The sequence below is a fragment of the Echeneis naucrates genome, chromosome 9 (genome assembly GCF_900963305.1).
Source record: "Echeneis naucrates chromosome 9, fEcheNa1.1, whole genome shotgun sequence".
In the NCBI taxonomy this organism is placed as follows: Eukaryota; Metazoa; Chordata; class Actinopteri; order Carangiformes; family Echeneidae; genus Echeneis; species Echeneis naucrates.
The window spans coordinates 16,464,024-16,484,034 of NC_042519.1; the positions used below are offsets into that span (position 1 = coordinate 16,464,024).

The window sequence follows — 20,011 nt, forward strand, 5'->3', positions numbered from 1 at the left end:
AGTTATTTTTGCTGACATTAAATCAATCAAATTGCCGCCCATCACCATGGTAACCATGTCTGTCAATCAAAGTCAAAAAAAGAATCTATCTCTGTGATGCAAAACAACTGTCAGCTGGTTGATTGGTCTGTATTCAGGACTTGGATGGAAGTAAAAGATGTGGTTCGCTCTCTGAGGGTCGAATCGATCACCAGTGATGCAGGTCATTCACAGGGTGAAGGGGGTGAGTGTGAGGGGGGTGAAAGGGCAAAGGTTTCCAGAAGTAATATTTCACAGGGAATGAAGTGAATGAGGCATGCACCTCTAGTCCATGTTGCATACCTGTGCTTGCTTAAGTGTTTATCTTAAAATCAAAAAGAGAATATGTTGCTTAAAATTAAAATTTTAATGAATTAAGAATCTCTAAATTGTGGATTATTCAAACATGGATGGCTGTTGTTAGCTAATCCAGAAAACAGTGATCAAATATAGGGGTTTAATCCCATTGAATCAAAAATAAATAGTATTGAATAATGGTAGTAATACTATTAAACTGCTTATTGATGTGCAAACTTGCCCACAATGGCTTAATACACATTTATACAGACCACAATAAACCATGTGGAAAAACATTTGGTTGATGTAAGATTTTGCCACAACAATGTTAAAACAATTTGGAGAGAATATTAAACCCGATATACTGTAATGTTACTTCCACCTATTTCTATTTTTTAATTAAGGCAATTCTTTTATATGGTATTTTTACAGATTCATATATTATGTGCTTTATCAGAAAAGAAAACAGAAGGAGCAAAATTTAGCAAAAACCGATGATCAACTATTTAAAGGATGTAGATTACATAAAAAAAACATTTACTCCAATTATGTCATTAACATTATTAATAATAGCAATAACATATTATAAACACATGGGAAATTCCTTCTTAGGTCAAGAAAGAAAATTAGAGAGAGAGAGAGAGAGAGAAAAAAAAATGCAAAAATTTAAGTATTAACTTCTTGAGACCCAGAAATTAGTTTTTGTTTTTTGTTTTTTTTTTAAGTTTAGTATTAGTTTTCTAATATTTTCGGACGCACCCGACACGAGATAACACATTCAAACATGCAGACATTTCCTCTCTCCATGTTTAAATGTTTTATGTTTGACATCAATGATGTCCTGTTGTCCACTGCAGTGCATGTGTTATAAAAAGTTTTTAAAAAGTTTCATTTTCTTTGAAATGTGTTCTTTACCACCACTACATTTAATTTGTCCGTAAAAAGTCTAAATGAAAACACATTTGTTTTCCTGGGTAGGCAGATTTGGTCAAAGTCTGTCTGCCACATTCAGTCACATGCAGATGACTTTGTGAACTCAAACACAAAGACCCTATATGTCATCTGCACACTGAAACAGTCACTGTCCAATCTATCAATCCATCATCTCTGCCCCCTGTCTGTATCTGGATTTGTCTGCTGCTGGCTACCATGGAAACGGTCAGTCTATTCCTATTGGAAGGAAATGACCAGGTGTGGCTGCTAACAGGGTGTTTAGGATGGAGAATGGAGGCTGGAGGCGAAGCTGTGAGTATCCATTTGTGAGCTTGTGTGCCTGGCATGTGAAGATGTGCCCCTTTCAAAGGAGACATGTTACTGGAAGCAACCAATTCAATAAGAGACACTTGAAGCCAATCAGACACATAAGCAGCTCCGAGCAGTTATTCCATTAATGTGTCTCTGTGCATATTATGAAGCTTTATCAACAGCTATTGTGCTTGTCCTCTGCCCAGGGAAGAATTGTAATAGCTCTTTTCTCAAGTGTCAAAGGCTACAAGGAACAGTTTGAAGTTGCCATTTGATGGCAGAATTGTTTGTTGGTTTGCAATATTGAAACAACCATTTCTTTTTATTAACACAAATGTAATGTATGAGGATACCTTGGTGTAATTGTCATATTCACTCTCATGGTCATTTCACTCAAGCTTTCTTTACAGTCGCTTCATTTTTAAAAGTAAACCAATTTCTTATGTGAACCCTATAAGATTGTAATACTCACTCCTCTTCTCTGACACATACTCATTATTTCCCATGTGTTATTACAATGACAGACAAGTAATTTTTCCATAACTACTACTTTCTTTCTTTCTGTCATGTAGCCTCATGCACCTATTTTTCCCACTACAATCTCACCCATTGTCTTACAATTACAATGACAGTAGAGGCCAATAACTACATATTAATGCTGTGATCTCCTTTTATTCATTTATTTGCTGATTTATTTTACACGGTAACTTGATCCACTGCACTCAGTTCTTTAAGTGTTTTACTTTGTGAACAAAGAACCTTGTCAGAGGATTTGATGGAAACATAAATCGTCAGGTCAGAACATTTAGATGCAGCATGAAAACAAGTATATTTTAACCTGCTAGAGCATGTACCATTAAGGCTTAGTCCTTACCACAAGAGCCCAGGTTTTATCCCTGACCCCTGATCCTTTGAATTGCAGATCTATTTCGGGTTATTTTTGCACAGAACTACAAAAATTTTATTCAGAAATGGAGATCCGCCATCATGACTCATCATGAAGTTTCAATTTCCCCTCAAGCAGATTCTCACTTTGTCATACAAAAGAGTAATGTTCAGGTTATCTACTAGACCAATGATTCAGTTCACCTCACCTATTTAAACTATTTATTTTTGACGGTCCATTTTTATTATTAAAAATGCTATCTTAAAAAGAAATCTAACAAGAGATTTAAAACTGTAAATATCAAATTTTCTGCAAGAAATGGGAAAGCAGGGTTACCACATGACCCTAAAGTTTAAAGAAACAGAGAGAGCTTCAATTTAACTTTCATGCTCTCCAAAGCTCTGAGAGATTCGGTCCTATTTAAAAAGTCCAGTCTTAATTCAGGAGATGTAAAAAAAAAAAAAATAAAATAAATCATGTCAGACTCTCCCACAGGATTTTTCCACATAGTGCTAGGATCTGGGAAATGAGTCTGAGGTGGCAAAATCGGAACTTAATTGGTTCAAAAGTCTGAAAAACTCCCATCCATCTTTCTGTCAGATTTCCAGATTTCCTATATGTGTGTCAATTTGCAAACAGTATTCTATGCTTGTTCATACAATTTTTCCATTTCTCCCATTTTTTGGATCGGAGTTTGAGTGGTGGTTGAAAGACAGGACATGGCTACAAACCAAGCATGACGTTTCCGAAGCTGCTTTCTTGGACTTTACCAGTTATTTTACCAGAAAACTAATCACCACTTGAAGATCCTAATATAGTTCATCATTGAAACATCTAACAAAATCGTGGAGGGGAGCTCATTAGCTGTTGGATCCACACAAAGTTTCTGCTGTAGTGGTATTTTTTGGCACTTTTGCTCTGTGGTTTCAACAATTCCCCATCTTTCAGATTTTTCTCCCCATTACTCTGTTACTTGCTGAAGGTAATATGTCATTTCCACTGCGGTGAATATGTCTGTGGTATAACTGTCTTAAAGGGTCTTGCTTTTGCTGAGCACACTACATTTTCTCCATATTTTAACCAAAGATTAACTGAGCACACTCATTTTAGCATAGTCAGAGGTAGAAGCAACACAAACTTAAAATAATAGTAATAATGGAGGATAATATGCTAGCTGTAGCAAATAACGCGTAATGGGGCTTACCAGACCAGCTATAGCTAATACTAATATTGAATAATATAACTAATAGTTGCTAATATTATACAGATATGATGTTCAGCTCCATAATAACAGGTATGGCTAGCTGGTTAGGCTGTTAGCGAGCATATGCTACATACTTGAGATGCGTTCAACCATGTGGATATTTCTAATAAATATAATTTATGGCCTTTCCAGATATTTGTGGTGACATAACTGAAATGCATCGTTTGGTTTTCCCTACTGTGGTGCGGCAGTAGCTCTGAAAGCAGAGGAGATTACGGATCAATAGCCCCACCGTGTCTCTGCTGCTCTAATCTTAGCGGAGGCTATCTATTTATCTATCTATGTGTTTATTTATTTATTTATTCTGAATCCATCCGCTATAAATTTATATGTTAATCAGCATGACCCAAATCTCTCAGAGTTATTTTTAGTGCTGCTCCGGTGAATTTGGTGTGTTTTACACAGCAGCAGAAATTTCAGACACACACACAAAGCGTCGGCGTTACCACGGCAACCCTCTGTCACTCCTTCCTGCCTGCACGTGGTAGGACAGGAGATAGGGACATGCTGTTGCCAGGATGGTTTCTAAAATTAATAGTTTTATCCCAAAATTGTATTTTTGTGGCCAGCTTTGCTATTAACATCTTCCAGCGGCAGATTAAGCCAGATGCACACTGTTCATTTGCCATTCAACTAGAAACTACACTAAATGCATCCAACACAACAAGAATAGAGGCGAGTATAATGAACTTACAGCCAGTCAGCTTTCAGTTTGAATGTCTTGTGTGTACAAAAGCTGTATAGCTGCACAGTGAATAGTTACACGATTAGATCAGCTAATAAGATAAGTTACGTCAAAGGAGAATTTTAGTACTGGAACAATGCAAGTGTTTAAAATAATTAATGCTGGCGTTGGATCTTTGTGTGTGTGTGTGTGTTCATTGTTCATGGGCAGTCATGAGTGAGAAACAACCACCAGCTCAGGATCCTGGCCTCTTCTTATTTTCCTCCATGTCCTCTTTTATTTATTTATTTTTTGCCTAATATCCCATTATGGTCTCCATAGTTTCTAGCACTACTGAAATTACTGGTATACGTATACTGGTAATACGGTAACAATCCACTATACTGTATAGTCTGTGCAATACCTTGCAGCTAAAACTGAAATATAAATACATGGAGAAAAAATCTGCTCACTACATTTACTATTAATTGAATTTGAACCTGCCACCAGCACACAGCCGTATAGACAATATATGATGGGATCAACTGTATATGGTTGAGATGGATAAAGTGGATCAACTGTAGAGATCCACTGTGCTACATTGGAGGTGAACTCCCACTGTGTGGTGATGCGTGTTTCGAGCCAAAGTGGGCAAGGGGAGCAAGGAATATGCTTGTGTCACGGAAGAAAACTGTCCTCCATTTCTTCTTTTAACATCCGTCAATCACCTTCAACAGTGCCTCTTCTGTGCTTAGATTTAAAGCGAGCTGCTAAGGGGAAATAGGAAAATGTTTTTTTCAAAGATTATATCAGATGACACATAAACTCTCACCTTCATATGCATTGTCCACACTGAAATTTGATATAGCATAAATAAGCCCGTGGACTGGATAGCAGGGTTACTGTCACGTCTGTCTTTCACGTTTTCCCTGGTTTTTGGATCCAACCAAAATTTACAGCACTACCATCAATCTCACCAACAGCAGTCTGATGCATTTTTTTTTTCCTTTCTTTGCAACCAATGGCATCTTTTTTTTAAACAACTCTGCACCTCTTTCTCAGATTAGAAAATCTGACAGATTTATCTCAATATTCTTTGTCTATTGGAAACTTCCACATAATGAAAAGAAAAAATATGCTCTAATTCTAATAATCTTATAGCCATCTATGAGTTGGACGATTGCGATTGTTGTTTCTTTTTGGATTTGTTTTCAACTTCATGGAACAAAAATGCTTTGAAACACCAAAAAGTAGCAGTATTTGGTAGAGAGACCAACAAGGAGGGGGGAGAGAGAGAGAGAGAGAGAGAGAGAGAGAGAGAAAGATAGGAGAATAACTTGCAGCATAGGGCCTGAGCTAGAATCGAACTCAGGACAATATTATTACATAGCATGTGCTTCAACCACTCAGCAAGAACATTCCCTACAAGTCAGTTCCTGATGTCAGCTCAATCCTTTGGCGAGAGGAATATGTCAATACATTCCTTGACTTGCCATGTACAACTCTGTAAGATCCAGACACTTAAAAGTTTGAGTGGATCTATTGGTAGTGAAATAGTGAGCACTATTTGTGTTTGTTTTTAAGACGTCTAGGGATGATCACAAAAAACCTTCAGTATATATATATATATATATATATATCCATCCATCCATCCATCCATCCATATTCTACCGCTTTTCTGTTGCTGGGGTGCTGGAGCCACACACACACACACAAATATATATATAAAACCTATTATTTATTTTTTTTACTTCTTCCACCTAAAAGCAACAAACAGCAGCAACTCAGACATTATCAGTCCCCTGTGTGTGTCTAACTCACCCCAGCTGGTCTGTCAGGTTCCACAGTACATCAGGTGTTGGCATTAGTGGAGAACCATCGTATAAAACCACTGATGCCCCCACAGCCAGAGCAGACACAAGCCAGTTCCACATCATCCAGCCGGTCTATGAACAGCACACGTAACAAACAGAGTGGTCAGTTTATTTGCTACAAGCAATCCATTCTCATCAACGAGGATAAATGGGGAGAAAAATGGACGACTCCTGCAGACTGAATTATGTGTCTGTGCTTCACATGATTTTTGCGGATTCATGCTGAGCTACTGCTTTGATACCATCCCTCACATGCAGAACTAACAATGATGATATTTCTCTTCATTCTATCATCAAGGTTCTGTTGCTGTTTGCTTCTATTTCATAACTTACTGCCCACTTGTGGCAGCCGCAAAGTATAATCTCAAAGCTAGCTGGACCTCTGGCAGGTGTATGCATCATTACGATCATTTTCCTGGATGTCACGAAGGATAGGAAAAAAACAATTGTTTTTAAACGGGCTGTGCACAACTTTGATCAATTATGATACTGCAAGCATGCAGATAGGTGTGGAAATTAAACTTTTGTTAAGAGTAGTAAGTACACAAATTAATAAAAAAAACTTTATTTATCATCTCTCAGCAATATCTGCAGTGTTTGAAACTGAATATTATCACCAAAGGTGAATTTACTTCCACACCTCTAACTACCAAGCATTTGATTAAGACAGCTACAGGTTGACTCAGACTTAAATACTGGCATAATATTTGCAGATGTGAAGCCATCTAATTGTTCTCTGCAACATGTATCAAAGCCAAACCGAGACTGTGCACATATAAGACACAAACATTTATTTAATAACAGCCACTGCAGCTTCAACTGAATGAAGTTCCTCTGTATCCAACCTTGTCATCATCATCAAAGATCCAAAATCTTTTGAGAAGCAGAAATTATACACAGCTCTGACCTTCAGCAGTCACTGGTGTTCCTTTGACAAGACCTGCTTGTGCCTGGATATGTGCATTTGTCTTTGCGGCCAACTTTGTGATTGATGATATTCCAAAATATAACCTTAAACAGCTGCAGATTGCAGTGTGTGTGTGTGTGTGTGTGTATAAAGTTTGTGTACCTACCGTCGTGTAGTAAATGATGACATCACTGCTGGTCATATTACCATGTAGAATATGCTCCTTCATGTGTTGAATGAGTGTGCCCTAAAGAGAAAGAGAGACTGTTAATTTGACATTACATTTTGTAGGTCATTGACTATGCATTGATTCTATTGTACTATAGTTCTTTCATCCTTATAGAGAATGAATGTCACTTGCATTTCATTGTGTGATATGCTGAATGTTTATATAACTTTTTTTTTTTTTTTTAAATATCTTTATGCTCCTTCATTAAGCTGTTAAACAAAAAGGGTCATTTAGGTTAAATGTGCTTTTTTCGAAAGCCACTGACCCACTGGAGTCAGTTAAATTATTCTTGTTCCCACAGAGTATGAATCATAATTGTGTGTGTGACTACATGTGTGTATGTCTGCATATAGTCTTTGGCGGGACTCAGCTGCCTCATGCGTCCCTCAGTTCATGCCATCTTGCTGCTGACAGCATGTTAACAGAGCTGTAAAAAAGCGTAAAGCACAACAGTGCTGGGGCTAATTGGTGGAGCTAGTGAGGACTGCCAGCATCGCAATAAGAAATGTTTTCACCAACGCATTACTGTCCAATTATCAGCAGCATGGGGAGAAGGATGGGCCACAAAAGAACGAGATGGCGACAGAGAAGAAGACAACAAGGGAAAGAAATAAAAGGGTGTTGGAACAGAGAGGAAATAAAGCAGAGAAATAAAACTAATGAGAGTCCAAAAAGGAGGACTGAGTGGGAGAAGATTCATGCACATTAAGACGAGAGAACCAATTTGAAAGAAAGATGAGAGAGTTAAAAAAAAAAAAATTAAACAGGAAAGAAAGAAAATGGGTGTCAGAATGTGACAACAACTGTTAAGTGAATATGTTTGAATGCATTTTTTTGTTTGCATGGAAATCCATTTTAAATGTGAAGTGTTTCAGCCTTCAAAGTGCAGTGGTCCTCTTGATATCACACATTCATCTAACACTCTCTCCCTCAGATGTGGTTTGTAGCAGGGAGTAAGTCCTTCATACCCCCCTTTGGGAGCAAATAACCTTTCCAAAACTTTTGACGGAGACCTGCTGCCATCTTGTGGTGGCAAGTATAATAAAAACTCGACTGATCATCACATAGGTTGCTCTAACCACTTCTGCTGTGATGTGAGAAGGTTGGAATCAAGTGATTTAGCCACCTTCTAAAAGGAATGATACAAACGTATAACAACTGCTACTGCATCTGGAGCACATTCTGGTTGGTTCTTTTCATGTTAGTGAACGTATTAGATGTGTGTACCATGACTAGATCTCTCTAGCAGAATAGTTTGCGAATGGATCACATGCTGGAATTATTTTGTCCTGACTTTGGAATTTATTTCACTTTCAACTGATTTCTTATTATTCCGGCCTTTGTGAGAGCAACACTTTCTTTTTTTGTATATAGATAATAAGTGGTATGCACATGTAAATGTGGGCCAACTCAGGAGAGTTTTGAGCAGCTGCGGTTTGTAGAGCAGTTAGGGCAAAAAATAGCCAGAAAGAATTAAATGAGCCAGCAGGTGTTTTTTTTAGGATGCAAGATGCAAAGTTCCTACGTTTATTTTAGAAAATGACCCACAGTGCATGTGTGAGTGTGTGTGTGAGAAATACTATGTTTGAATGAGCTCAACGAGTGAGCATAAGCTGAGCCATCCAGAGTTTATAATTAAAGAATAAAGTAAACCAGTGTGTTTCTTACCCCAGCAGAGTGGACCATGCATTTAGGAGCACCTGTGGTTCCAGATGAGTACATGATGAAGAGAGGATGACTGAAAGGAAGCTGCTCAAACTCCAGCTGAGGAAACTGGTCTGCCTCACCACAACCAGATGCCAAGAAATCATCTATAAATACACTGTGGAGAAAATGAACCAGAGACTGATAAAACACAGCAATAATATAAGGTGTGTCTGGCATTGCTCTGTATTATTTATAAACATATCTCTTAAAATGTTTCAGTTTTAACACACCAGTGCAGTTGCAAACACAGAAACACACCTGTTGGGGATCTTGGAGAGGTCAGTCTCATGTTTGGTGCGAGCGTAGGGGATCACAACTACTTTCTTCAGGTCAGGCAGACCTAGATTTCAAGAAGAAAAAGAGAAGCTGATGTCTTCATAGTCATGGAAAGACAGGAAACTTCACAGCAGAATGCCTATTTTCCTAAATATGTAACTCATTGTGGTCCTTGAGGAGGGGTCCCAAACCCTGATCCTGGAAGGCTGCTCCGTTTTAGAGGTGTTCTCGCTCCAAAACACCTGATTCAGATGATCAGCTCTGCCGAGGTCTGATAACGATCCACTCAATTAACTCTGATGTGTCAGAGCAGAAAACATCTAAAAATGCAGGGCAGTAGCCCTCCAGGAGTAGGGTTGACAACCCCTGTTTTACTGTCAGTCACAAGAGATAAATATTAGTAAAGAGCAATGATGTTGAGATGTTCTCTGGGGTTAGAACAGCAATATCCTTCCCTATTTTCCCTATTCAGCATATGCATCCTTTATTTGTTATGTATTAATTCTTCAAATTTGATTGCGCTCTCTGATCTTGCTCTATAATGTCTTTCTCATGGCATATTTCAGCTTCATATCACTTATACTTCCAAGAAAGATTCCAAAATGTCTTTAATAATATCAGATACAGGTTATGAGAGAAAAAGCAAAAACCAAAACAAAAGTGTAAACATGGAAATGGTCAGGTGCATTGGTCCATGAGCAAATGTGGTTACAAACCTTTGACAACATTGATCAGTTTTTCCATGTGGTCATGAGTTTTGCCGTTGTAAACTACAGCAGCAACAGAGAAGATCAGTTTTGGCTGAATTTGAGAAAACCTGTCAAGGACCCCCTGAGGGAAGAAAGAGAGAGTAAAAAGGGGTGAACAGTACAAATACAAACAAATAAAGAACAGAGAAACAATTAAACAGAAACATTCAGATCTACTGAAACACTCAAGGAATTGAGAGATTGTATTAATTTCACCAAAATGCACACAACAAATAAGGTCACGGGTTCGGTTCCCAGGCCTGGGGCCTTTCTGTGAGTTTGCATGTTCTCCCCGTGATTGCGTGGGTTTCCTCACACTGTCCAAAGACATCATGTTTAGGTTAATTGGTGACTTTAAATTGTCCGTTACTCTGAGTGTGAGTGTTTGTTTGTTTCTGTCTGTCTCTGTATGTTGGGTTGGCCCTTCAATGTACTGGCGCCCTGCCCAGGCTGTACACCGCCCTCGATCAAGTTATCTAGGTTTGGCTTCTGCACCCCCTGGCACCCAAAAACAGATAAGTAATATGAATGTACACAACAAAAATGGAGTGGTCATGTTTGAATGAAGGACTTTGATCAGACTAAAAGAAGTAGTTCTTTAATGTACCATTAGGGGCAATAGAGCACTAGAAACAAAAAGCACAGACCAAGCTGACAAAGGGAGCATTGATGAAGGAGTTGCTGTGGGATGTGGTTAATTATGCTCATACTTAGTCACACACAACATTTTGCTTCATGGACCTCATTCCACTTTTACTCTGTGTTAACTGTTAAGAGCATACGTGTCATGAATCTCCTATTGGAACAAATGAAAGACTTGTTCATTCAGGTGCAGTTGAAGGAGAAGCACACTAAGTCTAAAATCCACACTCTACTGGCTCTTGGAAGTTAACATAAGCCTACAACATTACACTTTATTTTAACAAACACATTAGATACCGTGATATACCATCATAATTTAGTTTAAGATATAGACTGAACAATATGCCAAAAATATCTAATGTAGATATGAAGCTGTAGTTCTATCACATGTAAATAAAAAGATTACAAGATACAAAAAGTAGAAAATACAATGCTTACATTGACTCCAAAGTCGACAGATGTGGAGCTCCAAATAGCTCCGATGCTGGCTGCTGCTAACATGGCCTCCACTGCATGGATACCATTAGGCAGGTATCCTAAACAGGAAACATTCGTTTAAGTCAGAGCCCATAAGATTATTTTTCAGTAAAGAAATTATATCATATTGTTAAAATGTATTGATTTTATCAGTATGAGAGAAGCCTCTGTCTCTTGTTGGTCTCCTCAGAGTGGAAACAGTCAAAGAGAGAAACAAAGGGGAAGAAATGGGTCTGCTTAAAAAGCAGAGACAGTGATAATGAGAGTGTAAGTAGAGGATGGTGAAGCTTTCATTGTTGACAATGAGAAATGGTGCCCAAACTCAGCCTCATTTTTGACAGAAGATCAGTGAAAGAGAGAATCAATCAGAGACAGGTATTTTTCATTTCTGTTGCTGCTGTCAATAAATCTTACCGGGACAGACAATAACTACCACCATAGACCCCTTCCAGTGCAATGTCACAGAAATATGCGCACACAGTTTGGGGCCAGAAAACCACTAAACTCTCCCAAAGTCTACTGGAGAATGTCACTTTGTGTAAGCTTTAACAGGACAGCTAAATGCCTAAGGGCCATGCCGTTGGTCTAATTTAACTAAATACACAATAAATAATAAAGGTCTGTGCTGTTTTGGTTGCTATTCTGTCAAGTTTCTCTTAAAAAAGTGACAAGATTTATGACTTTCCTGGATTCTGACTGGGCAAAGCCATTGACAATCAACATTCCATCCATTCAGAAATTTCATGTGCGATAGCCTACTCGGCTTCATTCTTACAGCAGATCTTTTCATATAAGCGTGATTATGGACAATGAGTAGGAGCAAAAAGGATTAAGATAATTTGGCTAAAATAAGAGATGATGCTATGATATGTTGAACAGCAAGAGAGAAAGTAAAATTTACGTTAAATTCTAACTCGCTAACATCGCCTATCTTTTAATGAAGCCGAGTCAGGCACACTATCGCCGTCGGCTAAAAGTAATTTTTTGAGGTATTCCTCACAGTCCTTAATGGACAGCGATAGCGCATGTTCCGAATAATCAAAATAATTTCTATTATAAATTCTTTGCTTTGCTCTGACATTTTCTGGCCCCAAGCTGTGCGCGCATTCTCACTAGGCTCGCAATGTTTTTATACAATGAAGGGATCTATACCACTATTTCATACTCCCTGATTCTCATGTAAACTTCAGAAAGTAGCAACAAAGTCTGCAAGAATAATAACTACAGTTTCGCCTTGAGGAAATAACAATTACTATTATAGAAAATTACTATCTGTGAGGCTTATTGTCTTTGCATACCTTCAGTCTTGAATAATGAGAAATTCGAAAGCATTGGAAAGTTTCATACAAACTCTGTTCAGTCAAAAGTTAAACTCTGTAAAAGAAATTGCCTTAAAAATTGTTTGTGAAAACCAAAGTAAAAAAACAAAAACAGAACAGAACTACAATCAACTAATGTGCCCCATATAATTACCAAGATCTAGTAGCATACATATATCAGACATAAAGTTTATATGAGGCCAACCACATAAGTTTGTCTTTAATACTAAACAAATTAAAGTGTGGTAGGAGCTGTAACATTAATAAAAAGCCATTAGGTCCCAAACAGAAGCTCTCTTGCTACCTCTAAACACGGGGCTGTTACGTTGATAACATCTGTCTAATCTAACTTGATAAAACAATAGCACAGCTGGTAGTTCCAGCCAAATAGTCAGACTGGTCAACGGTAAACAGCAGCCATACTGTCACTTCCTATAAATCATGACTAATAGGCCTTTAAATTAGTTGCTCTGCTGACTTCTGCTGATCTGGGAAGGATGACACCCCAGGCTGACAGATCACCATCCTGCTACACTGAATCCACACTCTCATAAACTATTATCTTCCAACACTGGATCAGCACAAATAGCGTCATGGATCATAATCTCCCGACAACACCCCACCCATCAGGTTTCAGTGCTACTGTTGTATCTGGCATTGCTGTAACAGCACTGTCTACACATCACCCCTTTGCCCTTTATACCCGTTTATTCATGCATACTCCTATAAAACTTTACAATGGCAGTTGTGTTGTCATTACTGCTTTACAACATCTACATAATTGCATCATACTGTGTTACTATTCTACCACTGTTGTTTGTTTTTTTGTTTAACTCAAGAGTTCCAAAAATTATTGGTGGATTCTTCCCTATGAGAAATCAGGCTTTAGTCATGCACTGAGCAGTAATGAATTCATAGTTATAGAAAGCAAGCCCGTGACATAACATCAACTGTTTAGAAACCAGTTGAGAAAATGTGCATGGGGAAAGAAACTGAATTTCAGTGCAGGGATTCTGTGATCAGTTTAAGAAAACTGGTTATGGCTGCCAGTTCAATGATCAGGACATGAATAAAGGTTTTTTTTTTTTTATTGTGGAGTTTTACTGTAAACATACAAATATGTGTTATACATAGCATTATTTGCCAGTCTGTCTTGCTCATAAAAGAGTCCAAATGGTAGATTGTTTTAATATGTGTCTACTTGATAGCAGTTAGCTTTCTCTGTGCTTCTGTGGGCACATCATTGTGGATATTGGCACATTATCATCATGAAATGGAATGAAAACAACAGCAGAATGTGAAATGTATGTGAGGCTGTGTGAGTATGTGAATGAATGAGGATGAAACGGGGAGGATTGTGGCGCCATTATGGTCATTATGGTCATGCAGTCATACTAAACAGGGCACGTCACATTTTTCATGTATTGTGTTTTGAGCTGTCCCACATGGAACAGGGAAGTGGACCATATAACAGTGTGTCCTGTTTGTTGTCCAAATGTACTCGCTGCAACATGTGGTGAAGCTTCAGTTTTATTTCAATTGTTTAAACTATTTGCATCTGTTTGTTACACATTTTATACGTCACACAATTGCTTAGATCCCAGTCATAGTAGTCAATAGTGTGACTTTTGTTTGACAGTGTGTATTTTCCATGACACATAATTAAAAGAATATTCTTCCCCCCTGACGATGAAGAGTGGATGTCAAAGCTGAAATTGTTCTCCAGGGTGGAGGGCAACAGGACCAAGGAGAAAAGCAATGGGAAAAAAGTTCACCAAAGGAGGATACATCTGTATGTAGGTATGAGTGTGTATGCGTGCGTGCATGCTGGCTTACGTCCTGCTATAAAGCCTGACTGCCTTCATCAGCTAAGTGCTTATATGCCTCCTAGATTACAGACAGTTTCAACCTGGGCACCCGCAACACACACAATTGAGGACATGCATTCAAACGTCGACACACACGGATTTGTCATTAGATATGCAAGAGAAGAAAAAAGGCAAGTGACGTCTGTCTTCCGCTCTATCTCCATCTATCCCTCTTGACCTTCTAATGAGATTCCCACAGAGCATAAGCCATTTAGCTAATGGATTTCCTTACTGCAAAATCCATCTTTCTTCTCCACAGGTACAAACACTGATACACATCCCATTCTTGGACTGAGGAGCTCAGTTGATAGCCTTACGAGTAACAGGCATAGATGCTAAGGCACAATGCTTAAGCCCCAAGAAGAGCCCTGGAATGGAGGTATAAGAGAGGTATTTTTATTGAATGTGTCAGAATACCATGGCATACCAATATCATACAACGGCAGATACCTGCCCAGATCAGCTTCAGCTTCTTCTCTGGTTTGTCCCAGATGATGTAAGATGAGGGCATGATGTTTCTTACTCACTCAGGCTTTTTAAGGATTGTTTTTATCCTTAAATGTTTTGCCAAATTTCTGTGCCACTGACACTCAGATATCTTTCTTCCCATCTCTACTCCCTTTAATTGATTGCTTTTAGCTGTCATTTGTCATCTTTATAGAGAGACAACAAAAGCATATGAAACCAAAAGGCTGTTTTAGGACAACATCTTGATTCCAAGTTTGCATTGTGCTTGTAACAATGATAAGTTCAGACATCTGAGACATTCATATTTGACCACTCCGATGTAACAGAAGCCCCTAATACTGACGCAGCACAAACAGCCCAATATGCATTTCTACATCATGAAGGGAAAGTAGAACAAAGAAGAGACTGAAAATGAGACAGAGACAGATAAGACTCAGGGCAGGCTGACATTCAAGTACCTAGGAGCTCTGCTCAAAGCAAACAATAAAAACAATCTGTGTGAAAGATAACCCCCCCTTCTCATTTATTACATAATACTGTTTTGGTCCATGGATATGATCAGTACTGATGGAATAGCAGCATGTGAAGTTTTATTAACGCAGAATCAAGCTGGCTTCATGCTCACAATTGATAACCTGAGCCCAAATTAGACTTGACTGAAAGCAAGAGTTTTGCCAAATAAAATAAAAACAAGGTGTTTCGTCTTCTTATTAGCTGGATAAATAAATAGCAAATACACTGATCACAAATTGGAATGTGTAAATATACATGCCATGCATTTAAGTTCATTTTGCTGTGCCAGTAGTGTGAGCATGTGGCTACACCTACACCTGGATGACTACACCGTACAGTGCTGCATTGCTGAAAAACAAATATTAACTTTGGAAAAAATAAATAAATAAATAAAATTGATAAATGATGACATTCAGAGAGTGCTGCAGCTTGTGCCAAGAAAAAGACAGCCCTTGCTGCCAGTGCACACTAATCACGCAAGTAATGAAGAAAAAAATGCAAAAACCGAATGTCCAATTTATTAACAAGCAACAGCAACAAGCTTCATATAATAATCCACCTTACTTCAATAAAAAGAGCACTGGAAAGGATGAAGAAGACTGAAGGTTAAAGCAAAAACTAGTCAGGAGAGGAACAGCTACTGGAACAGCTTGGCCTCCAGGTAGCCGATTCATCAACCAGTGTGACCACTAATACCAACACTTGGCTAAGAAAGGTTAGATAAAATACTTGCACAGCCCCTGATTTCAATGTGACATATTTGCGCACCAGTGAGACAGAGAGAAATAAATTTAAGACTCACCGACAACCCTGTCTCCCGTCCGGACTCCCATCTTCCTCATAGCTGCAGCAAACAACGCCACATCACGCCTGAGCTCCCCGAATGTCACCTTCACAATCTCCTCATTTGCTTCCGCTGGTACAAAGAGGTGCAAAGACAGTGTGAGACATATAAACAAGTATTGATATGCACAGAAAACTGATGGCATATATATATATATTTTATTGTTCTGGATCTTTTGACTGTGTGGTAAAATTGTTTTTAAATTTGTTAAAATGTAAATGGAGACATGTTTGGGCAGGAGGACAAGGTCACAGACAGCAACAATCCTATTATCTCTGTAAGTAATAGTTTCCTGAAATTTGCTGGCACTACACAGAATTGTGACGAATGAGCCCTCTCATAATTACATTTCCTGAGAAGTTTGTGTGCAAGTGTATGTGTCTGTGCAAGAGTCCAATCTCTCTCACACACACTAGCAATAAAGGATGGCCTTTCCATTAGCATGTGACAGTCCTGAGAGGTAGAACAGGGAGCAGCAGCCATAATAACTGAGTGAAGTACGCTGCCCAGCATTACCTAATTGCATCACCTCTGTATTCAGATGCAGCCTCAACAACTGTTCCTTCAAGCCCCCCTAAGATTTCTTTCTGCTACGAGCAAGCACAAAGCGGGAGGATGCCGCACAGAGATGTGCTAAAGCTGCTGAATGGACAAATTCAAAGAAGAAGGGGGGGGGGGAACACAATTGAAAATAAAGTGCTGCTGCATGTTATGATTGTGTAAAGGTGTGTTCAGGTGGATGAATATTGCTGGGTTGTGTGATTTTGAGAATAAATATGCGTGTTAAAATGTGTGCTGTTTTTGAACATCAAAGTTGCTACACTTAGGGATTTAATTCCAATCTAGAGATCAGTGAGGCCTTGTGTTAAGGTGCAGCATTGTTGCATGAATTTTATTAGAGTTAGTCAGTTAATTAACTAAATTTTATTTTTTTTTTATTTAATTAGCATGTATCATGTGCTCTACAGACTTACTTGCAGCGTAGAGAGCCACTTTGTCCTGGTCTGTGTGTTTGAGCAAGTTCTCAGCATAGTTGAGCCGAGCCCCTTTGAACCATTCTGGCACATCTGAGATCCGCTTGGATGCATCCACCACCTATTATATACACCATTAAAAGAGCACACAGAGGAGAGAAACACCACTGTCATTAACCTAGGCTATGAATATCAATTAATAGTAATATCAAATAATGAAACCTGTACTTGCAAGAAAACCTTTTGGAATGAAAATCCATGGCAACATTTAGATTTCATCACCTAGCTGACTGTGCATCACTGTCAGATTTTGATTGACAGAATAATTGGATCCCTGTCCCCCATCCAAAATCTGCTGGGCCTGCAAACCCAAGCTAGGCACATATGACTATGAAAATTTGCAATAAAAGAAGAGCCTCTGGCCAGCATCTGACGTGGAATGTGTACAATCCATGTGTACAGAAGGGGTGTGTTTGAAAACATCGCCCAGTATCATAAACTCTGACATCATTTGTTGTCTCAGCCCACACACTCGGGTGTCTACATCCTGCAACAGAGCAAGATTAAGAGTCCAAACAGTGAAAGAAATAGTGAAGACTCAAATTAGGGTTGTTAAAAACATCTGTGAAATTTCCTTTATCCAACTGATATGTGGAATGTGGAATTCATTTATGTATGTAAACGTATGTACGTATGTAATAACAACAATCTTTCGATTGAAACATAATGGAAAAGGGTAGGTCGAAGAGTTACAACATAGAGTCAGACCCTGTAGTAACAACAATAAGATTTAGGTACTTTTTAGACTCGATAAGGTAACAGTCAAGAGAAGCAGACACTGAAGAAAGAGCAAGAATTACCCAAAAATGGAGTGAACTTCAACAAGACTACATTTAGACCTTATTAATATGGCTGTACTGTACAATTGATATATTCAAGAGTGAAAACAAAGGTAATCTGTCATTCTCTATTTTCTTCTACAGGAGCGCAGAGAAAACATTAGACATATGAGTCTAATGGGAGTCAATGTGCTATTTTTTAGTAATAAGAATGTAACAGACTGACCACAAGTCAGTGAGTCTTTACAAAGAGTTTCTAGTAATTAGCAGGCACTATCACTTTCTTATTGCTAATGCCAGCTTGCTGATTCAAGTTCCTCTCATAGTGATGGTTGTGGTTGGGCTCACCTCCTCATATGGTTTGGAGCTGACTATTCCACAGAAGCGCCACACGTGTGTCCAAAACTCTGGGTATCTGTCCACTGACCACTGGTACAGGTCATTGTAGTTAACTAAAGATGTGAAAAGAAGAAGAAGAAAAAAAGAAGATGAACTGTCATGTCCCTGCCATGCCCACAAATAGCCATCAACTACACCACAAGCAACAGAAATTTCCTACAAGCAAAGCGCCTTTATCTGCAAAGCAGGGATTAACACTAATAATCTCAGTATATGATTTAAAGATTAATGCTATATATATATATATATAGTCGAAAGTGGGCCTTGGGCTGGACTGTCCAAGGTGTATGCAGCTATGTTGCTGTCACACATTCTTTAAGCCTTAGTCTAAGGCCATGGATGCTTTTGGTGGAACAAGATTTTCAGGAGTCCTGCAGTGCAGGACTGTGTAGGTCACACTGACACTATCAAAGAGACAATTCAACTAGGCCGCTGTCCGGCACGGCCTGGCAAATATATGCGCGGGGGGGACGTTTATTTGTGTTTGTGTTTGTGTGTGTGTGTGTGTGTGTGTGTGTGTGTGTGTGTGTGTGTGTGTGTGTGTGTTTGTGTTTGTGTGTGTGTGTGTGTGCAGGCAATCGCAATCACAATCTACAATGCAGAGCTGCAGGGTTATTGTTACGAACGGAGTGGTGGGCAGATTGTGTGGCGGTCTTTAACACTCTTTTAATGGCTGCACAACATCTCGCTTAATTGTTTGCATTGCCAAACGGAGGCGTGTTGAATGTAACAATGAGCTGACGGACAGCAGGGGACATGCTATCTATTTGTGTGTCTCTGTCCAGCTTCAGGAACATCCGTCTTGTTTTTCCAGTCCAGCAAACCTCCTCTGTCCTCCTCTACTCACCCAGATTAAGTCCGTAGTCCCCGTTGACCTGTGTCCTGAACCTGTCCATCTGTGTGTTCCTCTTGGAGTCCGGGTACCACAGCACCTTGCTCTCCACGTCCATAATCTTCTCGCTCTTCCCTTCTGTGTCTTTCGACATCTCTGCCGGCTGTCAAACACACGGTGACACAGTTCCTGCGGCGGCCTGAAGCTAACTGTCCCTCCTGAGGGGTCGGTGGTGGTGATGGTTGGGGGGGGGGATTGTGTTAAATTAGCTCACTGTTGCGACTCTCTCAGCGAGCGACAGCACTGAAGGCCCGCAGACGCTCAGCAGCGTGGGGTTACCACGGAAAACCGTCAGGCCGCGCCCCAGCGCTGTGACGTCAGGACGGGCTGCGTTCAAGAAAACCAATTCGGTCCCCCAGAAATTACGGGAATAAGAAATAAATAAATAGATTGTTTAAAGCAAGGCTCCGATCATAAAAAATGATTATATTAATATTTAATTATCATTCATCGCGAGTGAATCGAGCCCCAATTCATAATTACTTGTAGAATTGAGTGAATACGAGGCCACTTAGTTAAGTCAAATAACTATTTAAATAAAGTTAAATGAACCCAAAAACTACATAAATGTACATATAGCTGTAATTTGGGATTTCAAATGAATCCAATAATGTAATCTAATGTCTGATGATAGTCTTTCAGTATTGTTACTTAAAAACT

The 20,011-nt window shown here is 39.0% G+C and overlaps 1 protein-coding gene across 2 annotated transcripts in view; it reads right to left on the reverse strand.

The window, feature by feature from the left end:
- The window catches only part of aacs (acetoacetyl-CoA synthetase), a 33,147-nt gene extending 13,345 nt beyond the window's left edge, over positions 1–19,802 (reverse strand). For both annotated transcript variants that reach the window (XM_029510495.1, XM_029510494.1), the window contains exons 1-10: positions 19,307–19,802; positions 18,409–18,512; positions 17,222–17,342; positions 16,206–16,319; positions 11,197–11,294; positions 10,084–10,198; positions 9,350–9,431; positions 9,053–9,206; positions 7,322–7,402; positions 6,196–6,320 (exon numbers count right to left, since the gene is read on the reverse strand). In XM_029510495.1, coding sequence (XP_029366355.1) covers positions 6,196–6,320; positions 7,322–7,402; positions 9,053–9,206; positions 9,350–9,431; positions 10,084–10,198; positions 11,197–11,294; positions 16,206–16,319; positions 17,222–17,342; positions 18,409–18,512; positions 19,307–19,445 — 1,133 coding nt within the window. In that variant the 5' untranslated portion in view covers positions 19,446–19,802. The remainder of the gene's footprint in view (positions 1–6,195; positions 6,321–7,321; positions 7,403–9,052; positions 9,207–9,349; positions 9,432–10,083; positions 10,199–11,196; positions 11,295–16,205; positions 16,320–17,221; positions 17,343–18,408; positions 18,513–19,306) is intronic.
- Between the last annotated feature and the right edge of the window lie 209 nt (positions 19,803–20,011).